At 44.1% G+C, this 17,295-nt stretch overlaps 3 protein-coding genes across 3 annotated transcripts; 1 reads left to right on the top strand and 2 right to left on the bottom strand.

Annotated features, from left to right (window-relative positions):
• Positions 1–5,029: 5,029 nt before the first annotated feature.
• Positions 5,030–5,836, bottom strand: LOC131281353 (baculoviral IAP repeat-containing protein 5). The gene is made up of 3 exons (XM_058310679.1): positions 5,690–5,836; positions 5,402–5,581; positions 5,030–5,321 (listed from the first exon to the last, which is right to left on the bottom strand). The coding sequence occupies exons 1-3, from the start codon at positions 5,795–5,797 to the stop codon at positions 5,184–5,186; spliced, it is 426 nt and encodes a 141-aa protein (XP_058166662.1). The 5' UTR covers positions 5,798–5,836; the 3' UTR covers positions 5,030–5,183.
• Positions 5,837–6,224: 388 nt separating this feature from the next.
• On the top strand, positions 6,225–8,941 carry LOC131282203 (ras-related protein Rab-14). The gene is made up of 5 exons (XM_058311612.1): positions 6,225–6,556; positions 7,421–7,534; positions 7,601–7,781; positions 7,849–8,031; positions 8,107–8,941. Exons 2-5 carry the CDS (start codon positions 7,429–7,431, stop codon positions 8,282–8,284), a joined length of 648 nt encoding a protein of 215 aa, XP_058167595.1. The 5' UTR covers positions 6,225–6,556; positions 7,421–7,428; the 3' UTR covers positions 8,285–8,941.
• A 3,166-nt stretch (positions 8,942–12,107) lies between these two features.
• LOC131282892 (uncharacterized) lies at positions 12,108–17,058 on the bottom strand. The gene is made up of 3 exons (XM_058312441.1): positions 16,775–17,058; positions 16,001–16,685; positions 12,108–15,933 (listed from the first exon to the last, which is right to left on the bottom strand). The coding sequence occupies exons 1-3, from the start codon at positions 16,823–16,825 to the stop codon at positions 12,212–12,214; spliced, it is 4,458 nt and encodes a 1,485-aa protein (XP_058168424.1). The 5' UTR covers positions 16,826–17,058; the 3' UTR covers positions 12,108–12,211.
• Between the last annotated feature and the right edge of the window lie 237 nt (positions 17,059–17,295).

Raw genomic sequence — 17,295 nt, 5'->3', positions numbered from 1 at the left:
TGGTTTTGTTTTCCTATATCCTGTTTTTCTGCTTGGGCGTATCTGCCACCATGTTGGTCCATCCTGTGTATGAAAATTAGCTGTAAAGGCTGCTGTTCTACTTTATGTCGAATTGCATCCTAATTATTTCGCTTTCGCGTAAACGAAATGCATCCGGATTTTGATAGATGAAGCCGACATAATTCTAAGAAATTTGCAACTATGCTGCATGTTTTCCTGCCTTATTTGTCTCATGGTAAGAGCATGGTGTTCTCTAAGATGATTGAAGTGTTACAGCGGGTATCTTATCCATTTAGTTTCCCGATTTGGTATGCGGGACTTGGCTGCCTCTTCCTGGAGGGTCTCAGGGCATCGTCCAAGCGACATGATCGATTCCAACATTCCAGCCGTGTCGACCGATGTCGGTTGGAAAGGTTTAAAAATAGAGTGTGCGCTCCCCAGCACACATACGATCGCATAACCTCAGCTGTGGGGCCGTCCTCTGGCGCTCCAGGGGAGGCTGGCTGGCTGGCCAGGATAGCTGGTTAGCCTGCCACGTGATTCCACCGCCGCTTGACTCGCCGCTCGCCTCGGGTGTGCTTGGCGTATTTCGAGCACGCTTTGCGAACCGAGATCACCAGCAGCGTGCGTTGGGCGGGAAGTAGTGTGTGGCGATAGCGCCGCGGGTTAAAATTAGTTCCACAGTTAAGCGACAGCGGTCGGTGACCAACACCAAAATAATAATAATAAAAAAAAACGAACTGAACGAGCAACCGATCTTTACTCTCGGCCGGAGATGAGACATAGAAAACATCTGCCATTATAAGGAAGTTGCCAATGTCCCATCATGCAGCAGTGCTGATGGAACGATGATGGTCTATATGCAAACTTCCATGATTTGATAAAAGATTATGTCATTTGATGGATCTGCGCCTACGGATATCATTATATTAACGTTTGAAATACGCGCCTGAAGGACTCAAATTTCATCACTTTCAACCGGAAGCGTCCTTGTTTGAGAACACTTTGAGCAGCAAAAAATTCACTATATTTCCGCTTTAACATGAAAAAGCTTTAAAACACACCCTCACACTCATTGCTACGTCAAATTTGCCTATAACCATCCGCCATAAATTAAAATAACCCAAGGTCTCTTCGGCGCCCATGATGCCTTAAAGTGCCTTGGCCTTTCGTCCTGTGGCAAACATCTGGAACGTGTCCGTTTGCATGGTTGGGAAAAAGGACGATCGGTTGAGTTCCTGGGACCGATCCTCATGCTGCTTCAGTAAGTACAATAATCGCACATATGGAAATCTATTCTGTGAAACCAACATGGATATTAAAGCAAAATTTCGATCGTACGCTTAACTTATTTTCACCCTTGTATAACATCAAGTATGTTTGTAACAATTGTACTGTATAAAAAGTTTCTGTACATAGTTCATGTGTTAATTTACTCTTTTGTTAGTTTGATAAAATATGTTTAACATCCTCTAGTTATTTTCAGTTTTATTGCTAATAATTAAATGTTCAGTTTTAAGCATTTTCAAAATCACCTACAGTTCATTGACCATCAACGCTTCCAATTCTTTCCAAGCCTTTTGTGCCTCGTTAACGCTCAACCAAAGAAAATATTATGGTTCTAACTACAACTAATATTTATGAAAAATGGGACTCGCACAAACATTTAAAATTCATCTAGTAAAATTGTACTGAAAAATAACAGTAAAACATTAATGTCACGATTCCTGATTTACGAAGCAATAATCGAGGGTGAAAAAATGGTTATTTTAAGTCAAGTTATTTGAGTTTTTAATTAGTAGACCATGGAGTTTCCGTTCACCGATTTAGTTTCCGTTTTTTCATTAAAACAGTTGGAATCGCAATCATACATTTTCTCTTTCAACTCTGAAAATGAGAAATAACGGATGGTTGTTGGACAGACAGTTCAGAAATCGATCGATAGTGGAACGATTACATAACGCGCATACAAGATCTGTCGATCGATACCAGAAGCAGCAATAAAGATCATGCGAAATTCAAGGATTGAACCCAACATGGCGAGGCAGAATAACCTCGGTCCAAAGCGATCCGCTTTGAATGAAGAACGTTTGGAACGTTCTCCTTCCAATGGCATCGCACGGGAAAATTCGTTTGAAACATCTCTGTGTTCGTCGTTCCGAAAAGCCATAAGAAACGCAGTTGGCTGTTGGTTTTTCTTAGGATCTAATGTGCAACAACATGCCAGCGACGTTTTGAACATGCCTGCCGAATACGGTCCCCATGTGTGTGGTGCGTCTGCGCGCGCAAATTACCTCCTGCGCCGCAAGCTGCCTCTTCAAGAAGTCTGGCTGGCTGTAACCCATGTGTGTGCCCGCGTTTCCTTCCATCCAGTGCGTCCGTCGAATGTCTCGCTAATGTTGTCCTTTTCTTGCTCCTTTTTTTCGCCTTATGCTGATGATATCCTCGAGCCGTTGATTCATTATCCGTTTACTCAGTAACGGCCACTGGTGACGGTATTTTTCATCATCATGATTCCTTCGAACGTGTGATGGCTTTGCTGGTGGCTTGTAGTTTCATTACACCAAGCTCCCACACGAGGAGGGAAAAAAGGGAATTTTTTAAACTCAAATTCGAAATGCGCAGGGCTGTTCGCTCTGCTGGTGTGCTTGGCGACGTTGGAGATTCGAACCAACCGCGACGCCTTCTTCGATCGTTTCATTCTCTTACTTTCGTATGCGCTGGTGGTGGTGAACCGACCGGCACGATCAAGTAAGTGGAAGCGGGAGAAGGCGTAGGATGGGCAGGATTTCACATCAGCGCTTCGGCAGTTCGAGGCAAGCAGGAGGTTCTCCTTAGTGGTGGCCATTTTTAGACTGGCAGTAAGCGAGGAAGCCACCCTCCGAGATGACGTCGGGCCGGTCCACCGTCCTTCTCGTCTTGGGAGCAGTCGGCAGTGCATCCAGTGCATTCTTCGGTTGGTTCCCGAGCCGTTCGCATCGTGTCCCCGGGTCGAGTATCGTACCGACAACGTCGTCTCCTCAGTAGATACCGGGCTAGTGAACGTCTAATACAGTTCCCAACGATACGCCATTTTATAGCGAGAAAACACCGGAAAAACGGATCGAGGAAAAACGATCTGCCGCTGAACAGCTTCAACTAACGCAGTAATGGTTGTCTCATCAAGCGTGTGTTTTCCCAGAGTTGTGAGTTAAGCACTAAACATATATCTAAATACTTGGAAAACAAGGTTCACTCAGTGAAAATGGCATCACTTTTAAGAAAATCCTACAATGTGTAAGTGCAGTGGCAAAACTTGGGTAAGCTATAGGATATGTGAAAATTTAAACCATTACTCTTGATCAGCAAAGTGATACTTATTTGTTCAGAAGAGTGCGTAATACCGTGGAAATCAAACTGACAATCACACGTGGTGAGGTAGATCTGGATGGGTCAAGATGATTTCTTCTTTCGGTTCCAAAAAAACGTGAGTCCGTTCTTAGACGTATGTTTTCCCTAGCGTCTCCAAGCACTTTTGCCTTCGTTGCATTCGTTAGCTCAGTTTTTTTGCAGTAAAATGCACCAGTTACTCCACATGGTTTGGTGGAAATCATGTCTTACCGTGCATGATCATTTTTTTTTGCTTGCATGTATTCTGAGTGAAGAATTTCTGCAAAACAGAAACAGTTAAAACGTACGGCGGGTTAAGAGAAGCGAGGAATTATAGCCATATGGTATGACAAACACGTGATAACCATACGGTGTGAAGTATGAAAATTTGATGGTTGCAAAACGGAGTCTGCGAAGCTGGAGAAGAAGAACGATCTTTCGGGCCGCAGGATCTTAACGATACCACGCCACAGCCAGACAAACGAAGAGCGTGAAGAACGTAGCAAAAATGACTAAATTGGTATTTGGGGTTATGTAAACGTTTCTTTTAACTGAAATTTCAGCCATAATAATCTTATATTTGATTTCAGCCATTTTGCTCTAAAGCCAGTAGAAAAACATATAAGAAACGTTTTGTCTTGATCTCTAAAAACATATACGAAAAATGTGTTACGCAACAAAGGGCCTTTGAAAGTTCCATGCTTCCTTGCATTCAATAGTGTATTGAGAAAGCTATGGAATGTAAAGAAGTATGGAGCGCTCGGGCCAGTTCAGCCAAAAGGGTTCAACGGACGAAAAGTTCCTTCTGCCAAGAAATTGCGAAAATATTCATCGTGTTGCAAAGAAATGGCACAGGAATGACTCGAGAAAAAAGGCGCTCGTTTTTCCCCCATGATGAAGGACAATTTGTTATACATACTAAAGGCAGCTGCTGAATGTGTGAATATGCTGGTTTTCTCGAATGTATATTATTTATAGATTATTGCCGGCTGCGAGCATCCACCTTCTCAGACCACGTTCATTGGCTTGCGCATCGATTTTCCCCGGCTACAAAACTACTCGGTTGCAGCAACATACCGGGGACGACTCATGGACTCTCACCTCTCCACCGGAACACCAGCTTCTCTTCTTCCCAGCGAGCAGCGAGTGGATTAAAAATATCCTCAGCTTCTCCTCACGCACACCTCGACTGAATATAGCCCGTGGATTTTGCTTTCGAAGGAGTAAAGCTGGTTGCGCCTGCGCGAATGAACGGGCGCGCGAGATCTTCGTCCCGTAACTAAAGAGGGCACCACATTGACTAAGCTAGTGGAAAATGTGAACCTGCTGTCTTCGTTTTTTATTAACTTAAAGCTTACTCTCTTCTGAGTTTATATTTATAGAAAACTAGGTATACACCGGCGTCCGTTGCGCATAATCGTACCGAAATACTCTGATAGTAAGGAAAGGCCTTTTCACCTCGCTACAAAACTACGTAATCTCCACTAACGAACAAGCTTCTGATAACTGTTACTGAAGTCGATGAATTTCCAACCTTTCCTCAATTTTGTTTATAATAAAGTCGTCCGTGCCTTGTGAGAAAACTACTCTAGCTGTAAATATGGTATTAATTGATGACAATGGATATTTGTTGTGTAAAAGAATATCTAATCTCGTCGGTTGACAAATTTCCAATGATCTACTATTAGTATTTATTTTCGTTCGATGCTTTCAAACAATACATGGTACACCCAAACTTCCTTCAAGAGTCGCACGTTTGTTTGCATACTTATGGTAAATCTTAAATATAGTTAATTCTTACGAAACGGTGCAAACTAGTGTGTTCGCAACATCTTTTCCATTTCTTTGCGTTTTTTCTCTATGTATATCTTTGCGTTGGTCTTCAAGGTAGTGTGGTTATTTTGAAGCCGCATCTTCAATGTTGACATCATAAGGTTTACCATTTCTTCACACTGCAAGTTAGATTACACCAACAGTGTCTCGATTATATTGTTCAATAAATGGTTAATATACGAATAAATAAAAATCCTACCGTCAGGCTAGCTTCCGGCCGGCCGTACTTGACGAATGGGCATTGTGGTGCGTGCTTTCGATGTTCATTCCAGGGATCGTCAGTTTCTTCCCAGCCATCCAGCGCCTTACCGCACACAAAGCACGCGGCAGTATCCATTTCCTGTTCTGTTCCATGCCAGTAGAATCCTGCCTCTGCCATCTGGAAAAAAGCGCATAGTTGGAGTGATTACGTTAGTTAACGACGAATTCAATGTAGATTATTATCACTATCAATGGACTTGCGCGTAGTACGGGTTGAGTTGTTTACCTTCCGAATACTGCATGGTTTATCATCGGTGTACGGCCAGTGTTTGAAACTCTTCTCACGATCTTCTTGTAGCAGGAATACTTTAGTGAAGTTGGATGTCGTTTCCATCGCAAATTTTGTTAAAATGAAGAACACAACACAAGCAATCGTTCCAGATAGCGATGCGAAACGGCGGACCGAGCGACTTTGAATGTTTGACAGAAAGCGACGTTTGCGACCGACATTTTGAAAAAATACCACAGTTTACCTTCCACACTAGGTCCCGGTGAAAAAACCTTTCCGAAAAGAATAAAATTTTCTATTTTATTTTACATTGAAAACAACCATTATCTTACAACAATAAGGGGTTTCCTCTAGCTCAATTAAATTTTAGAGAATCGTTAGATTAATAAAATATGGACATTGATTTGACAACAGTTTCCAAACAAATGTAAAAAATAGATAAAATAATGACGAACTGTCAAAGGTTTTTGACTCATCGTCTGCGACGAACAAGTGGAAAAAACGAATGACCCAGACGAACGTCTGTATCGATTGTGCAGTGATTTGTAAACGTATGGTTCCACAACAAAAAACTGCGATTTTGAGTTACAGCGAAACTGTCCTTTAGCTTGTTGCTGCAAGGATTGTTTGCAACGTTTACGGTGCGTCCAGGATATTCGAAGGCAAAGCGCGGATCCCCGATTTCATGCCGTGACACGGGTTTTACGCATCTTGGACTAGTTTCTTCGGGAAAGTAAATAATAGTCGTCAATCTAGAGCAGAGTGATTCTTCTGCAAATATTTAAACGGATCAAACAGAAACAAACCACGAGCGGAAGGATAACTCTTTCATGATTTTCGACTAACGCCAGTGCAATCCTATACGTAAGTATCGTCGAGGTACAATGCTCCAGCGATAGCATGCACGGAATGGGGTGGGAGGCAATTGGCATGTTGTCTCACAGCAGGAAGTGTTACTCGAGTCGATAAATCATTATTCTCCTTTTGGCCTTGAAGTGGAAAGTTTCGCTTTGAGGACGGGTGTATGTGGAGAAATGAAGAAGATTGACTATTCTCAATAAGAGTAGAAAGCTGTAATTTAATCTCTGGCCTCTATCAAGGCGGTATCCTACTACAAGAGGCCGACATCTATTATCAGTATTAGATGACTTCGTACCTTAATTGTAAGCAACCCGATTGATACTCTATACTTATTCCATTTGTTTTCGATTGTTCCGTAGTATGGATTCGATTTTATGTTTCCCATCATTACCTGTGAAAAGCTGGCGATAAAAAAAAATTAGCTACACTTGCCACTTTTCCCACGCACGGACCTGTTACACTACACTTCAACATGAAAAATGAAGCAAAGGGAAAAGAAACACGTAGCCCCGACCGTCGGAACGATGTTGTCATTTTTTTAAATATCATATGTACAACATACAATGAACCCCTTATCAGTAAATGCAAATTCGTTACGAGCAAAGTTGCAACAAACGTTGAAAGCGCTCGAATCTGAGAACGGTAGAAGTAGAATATGTGGTCGAAGCAGTGGTACCAGTTTTCTGTTACTTCTGCAACGTAGTGAGGGACGAAAAAATGGCTTTTTTTACAAAAATGTCGCAAAGGTTGTGCGATGGGCTCGACAAAACCTACGAACAGAGTAAACCATGAAAAATATTTTGCATACATGATCAAGAAGGTAATGTTAATGTGATGTTTCATTCTTGTAAATTTTCCTGAACATAGTTTTCATCATGTCGGCTGGACCGTACAACTATTCGTACATTTTCAAGTACATTATTATCGGTGATATGGGAGTTGGCAAAAGTTGCCTGTTGCATCAATTCACCGAAAAGAAATGTAAGTATGATACTATAAATCCTTCGCTCTTGATGATCAACGTTTTCATTCGATTTGTTTCAACAGTTATGGCCAGCTGCCCGCACACGATCGGGGTAGAATTTGGGACGCGCATCATTGAGGTGGATAAGCAGAAAATTAAACTGCAAATATGGGACACGGCAGGACAGGAACGGTTCCGGGCGGTCACACGATCGTACTATCGTGGGGCAGCTGGTGCACTTATGGTGTACGACATCACCCGACGGTAGGCACGAAGAAAAACTTACCGAACACCGGATCCGGATCTCAAGACATTGCCATTTCTTCTTCAGGTCAACTTACAATCATCTGTCCAGCTGGTTGACGGATACACGCAATCTTACGAACCCTAGTACTGTGATATTTCTGATCGGAAACAAGTCCGACCTGGAGAGCACCCGTGAGGTGACGTACGAGGAGGCTAAGAGCTTCGCCGACGAACACGGGCTTCTTTTCGCAGAAGCCAGTGCAATGACGTAAGTTACCTTGCTCGTTCTATGTCTAAGAGTCGTGTGAGTCATAACCAGTTCTTGGTATCTATCGTTTTGCAGCGGTCAGAACGTGGAGGAAGCATTTTTGGAAACGGCCAGAAAGATCTACCAAAGCATCAAGGATGGCCGTCTGGATCTGAACTCGTCCGAAACGGGCGTACAGCATAAGCCGGCCCAATCGCCCCGAACGACACTCAGCAACGATGCGCAAGCAAATAAGGAGAACTGCTCCTGCTAAATCCTTATATACCTTCTGGTACCTCGGGGGCGTTCGTTGAGTAAGGAATGGTCGATGAAGTGTTCGCCAACTATTCCAGGTGCGATGGCAAAGGGAAATGGAAGGAAGTTAATTGTCATGCCAAAATTTGTTCCAAACAAAGCAAGAAAAACAATCTGAACGAAGGATAGAAAGTGAATGTATTTGGAAGCCGGCATTGAGAGAGATACAGAGAGTACCGGTGAAAACATATGGACGAACCAACGATGTTGGCCGTTCATACCATTTCCGTTGTTGATTTTTTTTCTGCCAATTCGAATAAGAATTTTCCTTGTTTCCCTTTTACGTTCCGTAAGCTAATTTGTTACTAGATCAGATTATATGAACCACAGAAAAGCAGCAAGTCGTCAGGATATTCCAAAACAGTTGCTGTTTTCCGGAAGCAGCCCGTTTTTCAAGTGATGATATGAGAAGTATACAAGCTTTTCACTGTTAGGCAACATTTAGTATTTTTATGGTAAATATACTTAGGAGAAAAGAATGTTATTTATCATTTCCGGCCAAATAATCATGCTTTCGTTTGTTTGATTTTGGTTTGTTGAAATTTATTTTATGTTGTTATATTCTAACCATATCCTACCATAACCTCGAACAAAGAAAGAGACAGATGCTGACGTGTCTAATTTTTAAACAATTCCTTATGATTTATTAAAAAACAAATGTAGTCGATAAATCAAACTAGAAAAAATAAGACACTTGAACAGCAACAGTCAGTCAGTTTGGATTCGGATTTAGTTCAAAAATATTTTATTAGCCATGTAGTCTGGCATAACACAGTTGGCGGTGCTCGTCGGATCTCTTATTGGCTTTTCATGGCGCATTAGGTGTTTTCTGCTGGGTGATGCTAAGAAAAAACGAAATCTCGAAAAAGGGAGTACAAAAAGTGGATACTGTAATCAGCCAGACATATTACGAAAACACGTGGTGCAATAGATGAGTAGTTCTTATTAAGTTCAATGTGGCGTTATGTGCCCCGCATGAATCTTATCATCCTTAAAAAAATGATCCGTGGTTGAAATAGGTTTGGTGTTAAAGATTTAATAAAGAGTACCATAACAATAACCACTTATCCGAGATCGCTGATAGAAAATAAAACAAAAAAGAACAATTTAGAGAACTCCTTCCATTCCCTTCGTATTATGATTAAACAAAGTAATTGAACAAGGAATCATGTCACTAAAACAATGTTTAGGATACAACATGGAATCGAGTTTCTTAGCTTTGCAGAGGACAGATTATCAGAGCTATCATTGGGGTTACTAGTTGGAGAAAGATTCAACCCGTCTGGTGATTTTGCAAGTAAATATCAGTAGAACATGCCAGGCATCGCCTTGCCTTGGCTGGAATGGAACAAAAAGCATAGAAACATTTTGAGCGAAACTGTAGTGAACTCAACGATACACTAAATTACTCTCTGCTCTTTTCATACAAAACAGTAAAAGTGTTAAAATGCCCCAGGGGATGGAGCTCTAGATTCGACTATACATAGAAGTATTAAAGTTAGAGAAACTAATAAAGACAAAATTATTACCACCATCCATCGCCGGATTACACAAGGGCATACACTAATAAGGAACAACAATGGGTCCGTACATTTCAGCCAGCGGTCAATATAGAAGAAAATAAATATTGTCTGTTGCAAATGAAAAGCTAAATCATATAAAGATTGAGTATAAATGCAATGAAAGAAAACAGGCTGCACGGTGTTTCGGATGCAGCTTATGCAAAAGTCTATGGGACAATATATGTATGACCTCTGGCTTTCTCTCCTCTAGGGGGAACGTTTATTGCAATTCTTTATGCGCATAATCGACCGGAAAATGTTTTCCAAATTGTCTATCCATAGTCAGCATTTTCCGAAATCATATTCAATTGACACCATATCTTCAAGCCTTAATGAATAAAATCAAAGAAGAAACTATTTAAAAACCGCCACGTCTGCGAAATGGAAAATTGGTGTTGAGTTTTGCAATACTGTTTGTATTTTGCCTTTTGATCCGATTATTTGGAGAGAAAAATTTAAAGCTTACATAGTAATAGTGTTGTGTTCCGCTGAAAGTATTACATATTTCAATACTCGTTTGGTTGACGGTTTGGTAAGATCGAGCCACCGTAAATTAACAACTATTTGGAAATTTTTGGGTTGAAATAAAGAATAAAAGAACGATTTCTTCCTGTCGTACTATTAGCTCCTTTCGGGTTGAAAATATTTCATCGTAGCTCTAATCTCTGTGACGATCAGTCTCTTTTAAAAAGTCGGTCCTTGTAGAATAGCCACGCCGTAAGTTTACATCAACAAACATTGCCACGGAACGTATGTATAGTCTTTCGTAGTTTGAGACTTATTAAAGAATTTATTTAAGTTGCGGAAAGTGAACAGGTATATTGTCCTAAGCAGCAATCTTGGGATGAGAGGGGCTTGATTAAATGGGCTGTTCCACATGTATGCGCTTCGATGAACGGGAAAGCAAAGGATAGGTCAGGTGAATTTATATCAGCTTAGTGCGAAAAGAATGAGCTTCATGAGCCCGTTGATGTTTTCTGCCTATATTCAAGCATTTATTATTAGTGCGTCATTGCTTTCGAAAGATGTAGTGAGAGGGTAGTTCTAAGCAATGCAAAAAGCACTTGCATCTGGTTTAAATATTTCCGTTATACCTGCGTGTGGTGCACTCATCGATCCTCCAAAGATAATGATTACATTCACTGTAACATGGTGTTTATCTTGCCTCAGTCATGGCCTACCATACCGGACCGAAAAAGGCCATGAAATTGATTATTCTCTACCCTATCCAACAACTACCCTATCAACAACATGGAATGAATTATTCTTTCTCACAGACAGACATACTTTCACTAAGAGGAGGATGATTACACTGCGGAATACTACGTATCTCTTGGTTCGGGGAGCGCGACACTAAAGATGGAAGGAAAATCTGTTTTCGCATCCGTTCATCCGTTATCGGCCACATTTACTTGTCAGTATTGATCGTTCTTTCCTCTTTCCGAGAGGTCCACGTTTGAGGATTGCTATCATCTATCCGGATGATGGTTACTTCTCTATCTACAGGCTAAGTAGGCGCGTACTTTCTTCATTTGTTGGTAATATCTGCCAGAGTGTTTGCTGTACTATATAAATATTGTAAATAGCTTGTGGTGCAGCTGCAGTTCATTTGCGTGCGACGTGGTCACGTTACGAGGAGTGTTCCACAGTGATTTGCATAAATATGTGTAGGTTAAAGTCGAACGAATGTAAAAGATGCCTTTTAATTGGATGCCTACCACATACTAGCCATTCTACTTTTAGTTTAAATCTTGTTTCTTTTTTTCTTTTTTGGTATTTTAGCTTTTTTCCGCCTCCATCCGCACTATCGAGCAACATTTTCGAAAGTGTAAAATATTCCGCATTAAAGTGTGATAGCGAATATATAGGGTATGTGTTTTTTTTAGCTGGTCGCATTTCTTACGTTAAATATCTTTAATTTTCTTCCTGCTGATTATAAAAATTGTGTTTCTCGTTATACTGATGAAAAATAGGGCAGTTGTCGAAATTACATAAAAAAGAAATCATGTCACAAAACCCTTTAAAAACGAACAAACTATAGACCATAAATAAAACCAACACCGTTGAACCACATCGTTGCGTGTGTATCTAATAAAAAATATCACGATTTAAATTGCATTCTACATGGATTGAGAAGAAAATGTTGACACTAGTCAACAGCTATTTTGCTTAACTTTACCTCACTCCCTTCAACTTAAATATTTAGTGGGATGTGTGATAATTACAATTTAACAAAAGCAAAGTAAAAATCCTGACAAAAAAGGAACACATTACACCGCATTGATCTTCGCGGTAAAGTTTTGTTTCAGTCAACTTAAACCATACTACGTCACCAGTGTCAAATCGCCTCCGGTATTTCTTCGCGCCGAGCTCACTTCCGGTGCCGAAGCTTTCCTTAGTAAGCTGTCCATGTTACCGCCACCGAGTCCGATACTTTGTGTGCCATGGAAACTGCTGGCCATCATCGAAACCGAACCCGGCATCGACGCTCTACTCACCGTTCCCGCTTGAGAAAGTTGCTGCTGGTAGAGCCTGCGGTATTCAGCGTACATTTGACGTGCCTGGTTTAGCACGCGGGTTACGTTGTGCTTGCGGACCATCTTGTCGAAGTGCATAGCCATCTCGTTGTAGTCCATACCCGTCTTCATGATGTAGTCTCGGTGCTGCAGCAGTATCGTCAGGCAGAGGAACATCAGGAATGGGTTGCCTCCGCCGAATTCTTGTGGCGGTGGAAGGGCTCCGGCGATTTTCATAGTGCTGGCGATAGTGACGATACTGGAGGCACCTGCACCACCTACGTCAAGTGGATTCGGTTCGACCGACGATGCTGATGGGGATGGTTTTTCTTCGAAGGTTTTATTGAGCAGGGTATCGTTGGCGGAAACACCCATGATGATTGCCGAAGCTTCGGTAGCTTCCTCTAGTGCTCCGCCAGCAACGAGTTCTTCACCATCTGTAACACCGGCACGGGGTAATGAGCACACTCCGACGGGGCGATTGTCGATCGCACTTGATTCCGCATCAAAAAAGGGATTATTGGGATGAAATTTAAACTTCACGGCTGCGGGTGAACGTGCCAGCGGTGAGTCACACGAGGAGTCTGATGAGTCCGGAAGTATCATAGAATTGCGCGCCGAACACGGCACCGAACGATCCCCGTTGCGTCGCACCAACCGTATTGGGGTGACAGACTTCTTGCCCAATGTTGTCTCTTCGATAATTTCCCCATCGTACTCCAGCTCCGGATGCTCGTCGGGTGTTGTGGCCGTACGCTGGTGAATCTGAGTCACCTCCCCGGTCACCATCCCGCCGGATACCGGGCTTATAGCGTTGTCGTCCACACACTCCTGGTGGAGCGGATTTTCCCAAACGAACACGTCGCTGCTCGTGACGTTGGCGCTCGACGTGCTGATGCGTTTACTGTCACGGTTGTCGCTGATGATGCTACTGGGACAACCACCGGTGCCTTGCCGGCGACGGCCCGGTTTCTCTCGATACCGTACAACTACCGCCGCCGCAGCCAACCCTTCTTCTTCCACTTGCTCCGGACGATGATCGTCGGAACGATCACAGATTTCATCGATCGATTGTATCTCCATCGTGGTATCGAATGATCGCGGTAGGCTTCCATTATTGTCCAACTTGCTGTACGCAATCGACGTGACGGTTGTCGTTGTGTCTTGGTCGATCTCCACCACGGTGGTGATAGTGGAAGGAGAAACCCCCTGGATACCGACGGCGCGCTCGAGGGAGTCACCACTTTCGGGAGGCGTTTCCATGTCGACACAACTGCTGAGTGTGAAAACCCGCTGTTGCTTGCTGTGGAAATCATTACCGAAAACATGCCGATCAAGGTTTTCCAGCTCTAACCGTAGCTCCCTTGTCATTGATGTGGTCATGGGAAAGTATTCCTGCGAGTCGTCGGGACTACTACCATCCGCGGCGGCCCCCGTCGCAGCGTAAGAACCTCCCATAAACAATTCCTCCGGGCGTTGGGACGATAAGCCTTCTTCATTGGGCTCCACTGGTGGTGATGTAACCTTCATCGTCGTGTCCTTTTCTTCCCCCTTGCGCACGTGTATCGGGGAGCCGGAGGCAGAACTATCATCCACGATGAAGCTACTATTATCACTCGATCGTGAAAGCGCCGCCGTGGTAGCCATCGAATCCAGCACCACGCCAACGCTTGTGGCCGACGAATCGGAATCATCGAACGATGATTTGGTCAGCTTGATCACAGGCTTCGGTTTCAGTTCGTTGTATTCAATCGTTTCCGTCGAATCATCCCTTGATGCTCCACCTCCCATGCCTCCTCCACCGGTCGTCGTATAGCTGCTGGTAGTCGACTCAATCGATCCACTGTTATTTATGGTGCCCTTACTGGCGTTTGTCACGTTGGTGGTGGATGAATTTGCGAGCAACTTTTTCGTTGCCAACCGATCACTGATGCGGCTCTTGTTTATGGCCGCAAAGTTTAGGAACTCGTTAAAGTTTTTCACCAACTTCGGCTTCACCCTGTCGCCGTGCGATTCGGACAATAGAACCGTTCCTCGCTCGTCGGTGGATGGTCCCGAGGTCTTATCTTGTGAGCCAAATATCCCCTTTCGACTGGCGGCAATTTTCTCTTTGAGATCGTGAAAATGTCCTATTCCGGACCCATTTCCTGCACCACTCGACGATGATCCACCACCACTACCGCCACCAGTGAAATGTTTCTTTTGATTGCTCAACTGCCGCGCGATCAGTTTTCCTGTGGCAGCCGACGTGGAGAACAGGCTCCGACTGCGCCCAATCACGGGTGAATTGCGTACACTACTGGCCGCACTACTGCTGTTCGTGGGTTCAGCTTCTGTCGACTCTGGCCTGAAGTCGAGCGGTGACTCCGGTGCTCGCCCCAGCTCCTCTTCTGGTTCTGGCGGACAAATACTTTCAAGAGAATCGCCAAAAAAGGGATTACTACTGCTCGGGTACGGTGCTTTTCGGTTCGTTTGGTGCTGTGGCGAATGAAATACACTATCCTCTATGTCCGTCGCATTGTCTTCTTCCTCTCGCGGTTGCTGCTGCTGAACGAGCTCTACCTCCTGTATGTCTTCGTCGTCTCCAACACTGCGTACGATTTTCCGCTGCTTTACTAACGCAATCTTTGCCTCGTCCAAACTTTGGTGTACCTTTTGCACGTGCCCAACTCGGTTGGAGTACACGTTTTCCCTCGTAATGTTTTCGTCCAGACTGAGATTTAGGCGTCTCGTTGCGTCCAAGCGTCCACCGAGTCCGACACCGGGTCCGCTTCCATAGCGACTCGAGCTTTGGGGATTCGTCGAGGTGCAGCACGACGAGCTCAACGATAGGGCGGAGCTTTGACGGCGAAGGGCACACACTTTCGTGTACGGATTTTCACGCGGTGTGCGGAGCATTACAGATGGGCTCTGGCTCGGTGGTGGATGGGTATTGTCATCCGATGGCGGCGGTTCATATTCTTTCTCGTACAATGCTAGCTCTCCCTTTGGCGCCATGGGAGGCAATGAGCTCCAAAGCACTTCCAGCATTCGCAGCGCGTCATCGAAGGCAAACTCACGCTTCATCTCCAGCAGCAGCCAACGGTAGCAGAATAACAGATCGTCCGCCTGATGGTGTTTGAGATAGGCGAAAAAGTCCGGATCGTAGTACTGCAGCGCCTCGGATAGGTGAGAAAATTTTAACGTCATGGCGATTCCGTCCAGCATAAAGTTGCAACTAAGCCGTTCCATTACGGCGCAGAAACAGATATACGCTTGCGCTTCATCACCCATCGTGACCAGCAGCGGCGAAGCGATGTCCGACATTCCCTGGCAGTAGCTGACAGCAGGATGATTTAGCGCGTACGTAGTAAGTACATTGAAGAGGGCGGCGATATTCTGGTTGTCATCACTACCGGCGTAAAAGGGATGTAGCCTATCCGTGCGCAACACGTCCTTGCGCACCATGCTGGTTACGTACGCTAGTTCTCCCACGATATTTCCTCGCTGCATCGTACTGCGCCATACATCACGCAATCGATAATACTCCGCTGGAAATAACGAACACAAACTTATTGGCATGCTCGATAGGAGTTTTTCAAGAGTGCAATTACTAACCTGATTTCCTTTTCATGTACTCCATTCTCTCCCTGCCGGTCATCCCGTCCGGATAGACGTTGAGTATGTGCTTCCACACGACACGCCTTAAACTGGGATCTATTCCACCGAGATAGATCACCTTGCGCAACTGCTCCGGTGCCACTATCTGACCAACCGAATCTTGTAGCTTTCGAAATTCAGCATCTGCCAACGGTGGTCGAATCGGTTGTGTCAGCAGTGGATCCTCGACTAGATTGAAGGCTCGCTGAACCATGGAGAATGTTTTCTCCATCTGATTCATAATCAAACCGGGCAGTTTGTTTTGCACATACTTTTGTCCGGCCCCGATCGACTGCTGCAGCGACACCAGTTCGCGGGGAATGGTGTTCGTAGCTGCGCCCGTTCCATCCCAATCCGACGTCTCGGAGAATGGTTTGATGTCGACGCGCAGATTTAAACACGGTTCACATTTGCTGGCAATTGATTGATTATGGGCCCGCAGGAAGGCAGCTTCCAAGTCCCAATCGGAAAGCACGACGAGGTAGCTCTCCTGACCGTTCGCTTCGATCACCTTGTAGCTGATGCCAAAGTCCGTTTTTAAATCAAATGCTTTGGCGAGCAGTGAGTACAACACCTCGAGGTTGGTAATCTGCGGATCCACGCTGAATTTTCTCGTTTCTGATGGAATATTTTTCTCACATTTCTGCAAAAGAAAAAAACGAGTGGGTGAAGTAAATTGGGAAGTCCCCCTGAAATAATGACGACCATGTACTGACGGTCGCTGCACGTTACCTTCACTTTCACGCGAACTGCCTCGCGATTGTGACCGTACATTCCGGACATGATCGAGCTTGTCGACAAGGCCAATAGTGTGAAGCACGAACAGATGACGGGTCGCTATTTCACTTTGATTAGAAACGAACTTCCTCGGGGTCACACAAGGCATTTACACGTGTGATACTTCTACCTCGATCAGGCAAGAAATTCACATTGAATTAACGGCATATCTTCACTTCATTGAAGGTGTCTGAATCATGTGTGCTGCTACCAGACTAAAGCATGGGAGCACACTGATGGAAACACAGTTTACATTTTATCGCACGATGCAAATAAAAGGATCCGCCGAGAAGCCTAGGATACATAGCAAGACAATATGCTTCTCCATAGCCTTCAAACGTAGGTGGGATTCTGCAATACCGCCCACCTTTCTTGAGAAAACAACCAGCACAGATGGAGAAGCCCGACGACGACTGGCATTGATGATTCCTTCGGTCGTCGTCCTAAACTGTTTCTTCTTTTTCTTCTATACTGAG

This window comes from Anopheles ziemanni, chromosome 2 (assembly GCF_943734765.1).
Source record: "Anopheles ziemanni chromosome 2, idAnoZiCoDA_A2_x.2, whole genome shotgun sequence".
Lineage (NCBI taxonomy): Eukaryota > Metazoa > Arthropoda > Insecta > Diptera > Culicidae > Anopheles > Anopheles ziemanni.
Note: the sequence above shows the minus strand (reverse complement) of the source record. Positions and strands in the feature narration are given on the sequence as shown.